The 8,179-nt window shown below is 45.1% G+C and overlaps 1 protein-coding gene across 1 annotated transcript; it reads left to right on the top strand.

Annotated features, from left to right (window-relative positions):
- The first annotated feature begins 385 nt into the window (after positions 1–385).
- On the top strand, positions 386–7,704 carry LOC147103095 (zona pellucida-binding protein 1-like). Its single transcript, XM_085962414.1, has 3 exons — positions 386–529; positions 3,614–3,761; positions 5,682–7,704. The coding sequence occupies exon 3, from the start codon at positions 6,320–6,322 to the stop codon at positions 7,361–7,363; it is 1,044 nt and encodes a 347-aa protein (XP_085818540.1). The 5' UTR covers positions 386–529; positions 3,614–3,761; positions 5,682–6,319; the 3' UTR covers positions 7,364–7,704.
- The last annotated feature ends 475 nt before the right edge of the window (positions 7,705–8,179 follow it).

Raw genomic sequence — 8,179 nt, 5'->3', positions numbered from 1 at the left:
TCAACTATAAATAACATTAAATAACCATTTTAAACAGTAATTTAAATTTTTGAAAAAAAATTTATAAAAAATCGGAGCTAAAAATACACTTACCTTACTGTAAAGTATTTAAAAATAATAAACCTGTGGAAAAAATGTTCTAATTTTAATTAATTGAGCACTTACCTTTTAAAATGAAGTCCTTACGTCTGCTTTTTTAATGTGTAAAAGGTGGAGGCCTTCACGCAAACCTGTCAAAAAAAAGGAAGTTCAACGCGCTCGCGCTGCCTCATACGTCGCTCGCGCTGCCTCATACGTCGCACGCGTTTCACCTCTTAACCCCTGCTTTCAGGGGACCGGAAGTGTCGTTTTCCCGCGCATGCGCTGTGCATGCAAGAAACCGGCACTTCCATCGGGTCCACGCGTGGGTACCCCGTGCGTACTTACGCGTTGGGACCCGAATTACTGGGCCAAGATCAGAAATAAAACAGAAAATGTTGGAAACACTCAGCAAGTCAGGCAGCATCTGTGGAGAGAGAAAGAGTTTCAGGTCAGTGACATTTCGTCAGAACTGGAAAAAGTTAGAGATGTAACAGGTTTTAAGTAAGTGCAGAGGCATGGAAAGTTGGGAGGAAAGGAAAGAACAAAAGGGAAGGTCTGTGATAGGGTGGAAGGCAGGAGAGATTAAATGACAAAAAGGGATGATGGTGCAAGGCAAAAGGAGATGGTAATGGGGCAAGTGGGTCTAGAAGAGGTGTAAATGGGGAATAGCAGAATCATCAACAACTGCCATCCGAAAGAATGGGGGCAGAGGTTATGATCTGAAATTGTTGAACACATTGGGCAGGATTTTCATTGGGCCGTGGAGGCGTGATTGGAGGCGTGTGGGGGGTTAAAATCTCGAAATCGGGAGGCACAAACCCATCCCGCACCCAACCCGCCTCCATGCCAGTTTCAAAGGAGGCGGATACACGACCTGTGCTGGGACCTGCCTCCCCGAGGCAGGAAGGGGATTAGTGCCAATTACCTGCCTGTTAACAGGCAGTTTTTAGCCTAATCCCTATTTTTATTCCTGAAGTGTGGGATTCCCGACGGCTCCAAACTACGCCAAGTTAGCGAGGCGAACCGTTGGTATGAAGGACTTGGAGGGTTCGAGATGTTCGGTGTTCAGGTGTGATGGGTGCATGAGTAAAGAGGTAAGCGTGTTTGGTGTGTGTAAAGTGTTTAAAGAAGTTTTACTTACCTTTACAGCCTTCCTTCCTTCAGGTCTCGGGAGTCTCTCATCTCATCGGCACAGAAAGCAGAATGGCCGCGAGCTGTCAAAAGTTGCAGCATTCAGCTTTCTGTTCTGCAGAGATCTCTAAATCAGCCTGAGGGGAAGGAATTAACTTAGTGTACAGATTGTTAGTGTTTGACAGCTTCAAAGAGCTGTCAAACGCTGATACTTCAGCTGCCAAAAGCTTTTGACAGATGAAATTTCAATCTGTGACGTCACCTGTTGCCGGGTGGCCCTTAATTGGCCTGCTGAGCCCGCTGGGCGGGCTCAACAAGGTCAATCAAGTGAAAATTGCGTGGGTTGGCCACAACTCGATGGAGGCGGGACTACAACCCCAAAAGTTGTAGTCCCGCCTCCTACACGCCTCCAGAATCAAAATCCAGCCCATTGAGTCCGGAACGCTGTAAAGTGCCTAATCGAAAGATGAGGTGCTGCTCCTTGAACTTACGCTGAGTTTCATTGGACCAGTGTAGGGGCCGAGGACAGAGAGGTCAGAGTGGGAATGGAGCAGAGAATTAAAGTGAGAGGAGAGGATACGATCAGGTTGAAATCCAGATATCATTCTAGTAAATCTACGCTGCACTCCCTCCATGGCCAATATATCCTTCCTAAGGTGTGGTGCCCAGAACTGAACACAGTACTCCAGGAATAAAAACAGAAAATGCTGGAAATACTCAGCAGGTCAGGCAGCATCTGCAGAGAGAGAAACAGAGTTAACATTTCAGGTCGATGACCCTTCGTCAGAACTGGAAAAAGTTGGAGATGTAACAGGTTTTTAAGCAAGTGTAGGGGCAGGGAAAGGGGGGAGGGGGGAGGGGAGGCAAGAGCCAAAGGGAAGGTCTGTGACAGGATGGAAGACAGGAGAGATTAAAAGACAAAAGGGATGATGGTGCAAGGCAAAAGGAGGTGGTAATGGGACAAGTTAAGAAACAAAAGATGACTCTAGATGAAGTGTAAATGGCAATGGCAGAATCATCAACAGCTGCCATGTGAGAGAGAAAAACAATTTGGGGTCAAGGTTATGGTCTGAAATTGTTGAACTCAATGTTGAGTCCAGAAGGCTGTAAAGTGCCGTACAGTACTCTGGGTGTGGTCTAACCAGGGGCTCTTTTCTTGGGGGGTGGGGGGTAAGGAGCAGGCCAAAGTTCAATAGTGGAGATGTGGGGATGGATGAATGGTCTGGAGCTCTGCTCGATAACCTGTGAGGCTCTGGGAGTATTAGTATAGAATGTTCACTCAGGAGATGAAATGACCTGCAGGGGCTGTGTGATCTGTGGGAGGAGAAGGATTGATGGTGGAATGGTCTTTTCTCGCTCCATGCTACCATATCTTAAATTCTGTTGATGCTGTATTAATTCCAGCGACCATCAAGAGATTATTAATATGTAAATCAGGTCTCCCTCATGAGAGGTTCTGGGTTAGAAAAGCTTTGTAAGAGTAGAACAAATGATTTGTTAATGGTTAGATCAGTCCAGAATAGGTATTCTGGCTACTCCAGGGACTTGAGCACATAAAGCTAGGCTGACACTCCAGTGCAGTGCTGAGAGAAGTGCTGCAATGTCGGAGGTGCCGTCTTTTGGATGAGACGTTAAACTGAGGCCCCGTCCGCTCTCAGAGGTGGACGTAAAAGATCCCATGGCACTATTTTGAAGAAGAGCATGGAAGTTATCCCCGGTGTCCTGGCCAATATTTATCAATCAACCAACACCTAAAAACAGATTATCTGGTCATTATCACATTGCTGTTTGTGGGACTTTGCTGAGCGCAAATTGGCTGCCGCGTTTCCCACATTACAACAGTGACTCCACTTCAAAAGTACTTCATTGGCTCTAAAGCACTTTGAGATGTCCGGAGGTGGTGAAAGTCGCTATAGAAATGCAAGTCTTTCTTTTATTTTATGAAAATTCAGGTAATTTTGCAGCCAATTACATCACGGGCGGTAAGTGTAGAAATTTGTCGGATTAACTACGCCACGATGGTCTGCACCAAATCATTTGCCCGACTTCTGTAAATTTCCTAGCTGCCTTGCCATGTAACTTCAAAGATGGCAAACATCTTACAATAGATACTATGGAAATGTAACCATAGCGGACATAGAGTGATACAACGTGCAAGTGTGCTCACCAACCTCCACGTGGGAAGTTCCAGACCTTAGTGACATTTTTAGGTAATCAATTTTTATATAGAATTATGCAAACTGGAGTGTGTTTCAGGTCAGAAGCTAATCTCTAGATTGAAAGGGTATCAATGAAAGGATAATAATAAAATGTAGTTAATGATATGGTAATTAATATTTCATTGCCTTTTAACAGCTGCGTGTACTAAAAAACTTTTAAATCATGCAATCTTCTATTGAAGTATCCAAGCACGTAGCCACAGAATGGGAATGAATGCTGGAGAAGGAGCCACCCCGACTATACGAGAGTCTCCTGCCAGCAAGATCTGTGTCTCCTGTTGCATCTTCTCAGCTATGGATCCGTTTGTGGCACAGGAAGTTAAACAAGAGGTAACATCAATTTTTTCAAAATAAAAAAATGATTTTTCACAGGGAGGCATCGAACAGCTTGCATTTTCCACTTCACCGGGCAATGAAAATGCTATTAACACCCACAGAACATCAAACAGACTCTCACTGCTGAAGTGTGCAATTCTGCTTTAAATTGTTTGCAACCATGTCTGAAGCTCTTTAGATGTTAATACAACAAGGATTTCAGAAGATGAATAATAGTCAAAATGTAGTAACCAGCATTGGTGAAGAACCACTGGGACCTTCACAGACAAATGGAGATAACAACTCATGTTCATCACACCAAGCAGAACAACTAGTCATTTTCTAATAAACAAATACATAGTTGAAGGTTTATGTACAGAGTTAAATAACATATATATATATATATATATATATATTTTAAGGCTGTCAGAAAACAATTCATTCCATCTCACAAACACCACAGCAAACCTGATGAACAGACAGATTGATACAAGAGTGTAGACAAGACTACTGCCCCTCCTGCACCTGCTCCAAAGGTTCACAGGAATAGCTACCCCAATTCAATGATAGAAGTCAAATCACAGACATGGTAGAGTAACCCAATCACAGACATGGTGGAGTAACCCAATCACAGACATGGTGGAGTAACCCAATCACAGACATGGTGGAGTAACCCAATCACAGACATGGTGGAGTAGCCCAATCACAGACATGGTAGAGTAACCCAATCACAGACATGGTGGAGTAACCCAATCACAGACATGGTGGAGTAACCAATCACAGACATGGTGGAGTAACCCAATCACAGGCATGGTGGAGTAACCCAATCACAGACATGGTGGAGTAACCCAATCACAGACATGGTGGAGTAACCCAATCACAGACATGGTGGAGTAACCCAATCACAGACAGGGTGGAGTAACCCAATCACAGACATGGTGGAGTAACCCAATCACAGACATGGTGGAGTAACCCAATCACAGACATGGTGGAGTAACCCAATCACAGACATGGTGGAGTAACCCAATCACAGACATGGTGGAGTAACCCAATCATAGACAGGGTGGAGTAACCCAATCACAGACATGGTGGAGTAACCCAATCACAGACATGGTGGAGTAACCCAATCATAGACAGGGTGGAGTAACCCAATCACAGACATGGTGGAGTAACCCAATCATAGACATGATGGAAATGAAATCACACACATAGTAGAGTCTGTAAACCCCCTTCTCCAGCTAAACAACCTGATCCTGAAGCATACAACACACCACACCCTAAAGATTCTTTCAGGCCAAGCTCCTGATATGTGTGGTCAGTAGACGAGGCTCCCTACTGTCAGCACAACCTCGGGAAGTTAGTCCTATTTTATCAACATATACTCCTGTTGATGTGTGTAAACAAATTGCACACTAACTGCACCAACAAATAGACTAATGTAAAATTCTGATTTTGCGGCTAAACTTATTTTTACTACCTAAAGCCCGAGCTGCATTAACGTTTGATAAGCGCTGCCCTTTAAAAACACTGAAAGTTGACGCTTTAGCACTGAAAGGCTCTGATCTTCTGATCCCTCAGCAAAATTGCCACCACCAAATTTCAGTGTGGGTACAAGTGACGGTTAAATTGTAGTGAAGAACAGGGAAGACTGGGATAGCACTTAACAATGTTCAGATTTCATTTTTTTTAAATGGTCCCCTCCTCACTATAGTTATTAAATTATCTGGATTCTATAAACTTATCTGAAACACAACATAAGTTTCTGGCAGGTTCAGAGATTTTCCATAATGATCACAGTACAGAGATAGCCAGGTGTATTTAATTTGGAGGCATATTTATACACGGTGCTTTATGTATGGGGAAAAGCTGTACTTTACATTGTGGACCTATTAGGATCAATGGTGTTCAATAATTGCTTTCTTTCCTCTTATGAAGCTGCTGATTAATGCTAGCTACAGCTCCACGGCACCAACCTTGCTTAAAGTGTCCATTCTCCATGTGCGAGTCCAGGCAACGAGAATCAGCCCCATTCTGATCTCACTTTCCAGAGGGGTCATCACTGCATGACTCTCAGGATCAGAAAATGAGCTGTTTCTTTCCCCTCTCTGGACCAGGGGCACTGAACCCAATCGTAGCACCCGAACTGAGATGACCCGACCTATCCCATACCGAAGAGCAAAAGTGGGGTGTTTCTGGTCCAAATGGTTCAGTTTCATACTAAGGCAAGTACACCTACTAAACTGAACGATTGGTGGAGCTAAGGTCCTTTTGATACGAGGGTTTAGTTCTCGCTTGCACAACAGTGACTTTATAATTGTGCAAAAGGAGTGACCTTCCAAATGAGTGGAATCCCAAACTCCAGCTAAATTCTAATTTTCAATAGCTCCAGAACTTCAGCTGTAACTATGACACTAGGGCCCCTTTCGATGTCACAAGACAATTGAAATTCAAAGTGTGACTTTACAATTGTGGTAATTGTGACAAAGGGAAGATGCTGACATCAGACAATTGGCATGTAAATCGGCTTCAGAGACCACAGGGGTAAAATGAAGACAGGATGATTAAGGGAGGAAATGGAGAAGGTATTCCTACTGACTCCCACCCTCAAATGCCTCATCGTGTGCGGGGTGATTTTATACGCCCTGCTCGGGAAGACTGCTGCCACCATCGAAGTATGGCAGCAGGTTAATCGCTTCCCGAGAAGTGAGCTGCTGACCGACCACTCCTCAGGAGGAAAAGTGATCGGCTCCAACGATGGTCCTGTGAAAGTCTACATCAGAATACACGAGAACAGCCCGCGGATTCTTTGCGCAACGCCGCAACTCAGGAACATGGAACTCATGGACCCCAATTTCAGTTGGGAAGGACCAAGGGGGATAGAGCTTACAAACAAACCTGACATAAAGATAACACTGACAGGGACCCTGACCATTCAAAACTTCCGCAAGGAATTATCAGGCGTCTACATATGCACCATTTATTTCTTTAATCCTGGTACTAAGTCCTTGCAGTCTTTGAATCTTAAGTACTTCTTGTATGCGTACCGTGACCCCAACTACACCTACGAATTTCAGGCCCAGTATCACGCAGCTGACTGCCACGATTCGTACAATAGTCTCTTCTTAAAGAGGTTGCACACGGCTTTGAACGAGCTGGCCTCGGACTTGGCCTATACAATCAGTATACACAAATCGGCATGCCACACGCTGAAGGTGCCCTTGGCTGGCATACAGTACGAGCTGTTTCTCACGCTCAAAGTGCACCTGGACGTGGAGGAATTGGACAAGATCTGCGAAAATGACCTAGTGGAGTGCGATCACAACGTCCGGCTCGAGAAAGTGCGGCACCGGGTGGAGTCGTTCTTCTTCAAGCAGGCGGAGACGTACCATGAGATCATCGGCCTGCTGCCTTTCGTCTACTACATTGACGGCACGCTGCAGGTAATCCGGGTCGACCGCTGCAAGCCCGGCTACGGCAAGGACCGCAAGAAGCACCCGAGCTGCTCAGAGTGCTGCGTGGTGTGTAGCCCGGGGTCGTACAGCAGCGGCCGTCACGTCAGCTGCTTGCCCTGCGGCGATGCCATCCATTACGGAGAATCAGATTGCGAAATTGAGTGAGTGACTTTCTCGTACAATTTATGAATCATTACAAATCGATCCTTGCCCAGTTGGTGGTGATGACATTTTTTTCACTTGTGCAAGAAGATATCAGGAAAGAAGCCCCAGATCATACATACAGGGAGGTAGCATCCTGCATTTTAAATAAAAGAAATCAATGCAAGTTGCCTGTTTCCATATGGTCTGTTGTAAGATTCACTCATATTGGGTAGGAAGGAGGGGTGTCGATGTGCATTTTAATGAAAATTTGATATGAATGAATGTTTATTGTTGAAATTATCCAATCTGTATCTTATTCCCGGCAGACAGTAATGTTTTGTTAATAAAAGTTTGGAATATAATGTTAGTCGGAGGGAGTTCTTTTCACACTGCAAGTGTAGGAGAGTGAGTGCTTTCTGATCCATTCCAGCCAGTTGCACTGTCTTCTCTCCATTAGCTGATCTTCGCTTTGAGCAACGTTCGAAAGTTTTCACCAGCTCATGCACCCTTTCCCCAGCTTTTTCCACCACAGCCGTAATAACAACAGAAAATGCTGGTAAAACCCAGGAGGTCAGGCAGCATCCGTGGAGAGAGAAACAGAGTTAACGTTTCAGGTCGCTGACCTTTCGTCTGCCGTGTCTTGCTCCTGATTAGGGTTTCCAACTCTGATTGGACGTAGTTCGGGGGCTTCATCACATGACCCCCCAACCTCCAACTGCCCTGCCATTGGTCGCCTGCCATGTCCATCCTCCTGGTGCACCGCCTTCCTCTTCCCTACCTGATTGGATGATTCTTGACGGTCAGTCAGCCTTCCCCCCGGCCACCCATCTCCAATAT

Source organism: Somniosus microcephalus, chromosome 20, assembly GCF_052327205.1.
Source record: "Somniosus microcephalus isolate GS21.2 chromosome 20, FLI_Smic_1.0, whole genome shotgun sequence".
Lineage (NCBI taxonomy): Eukaryota > Metazoa > Chordata > Chondrichthyes > Squaliformes > Somniosidae > Somniosus > Somniosus microcephalus.
The sequence above is the reverse complement of the archived record's forward strand: the minus strand, read 5'-3'. Positions and strand labels throughout refer to the sequence as shown.

Excerpts from the sequence above, each read along its gene's own strand:
- LOC147103095 (XM_085962414.1), top strand. The coding sequence starts at position 6,320 with ATGGAGAAGGTATTCCTACTGACTCCCACCCTCAAATGCCTCATCGTG.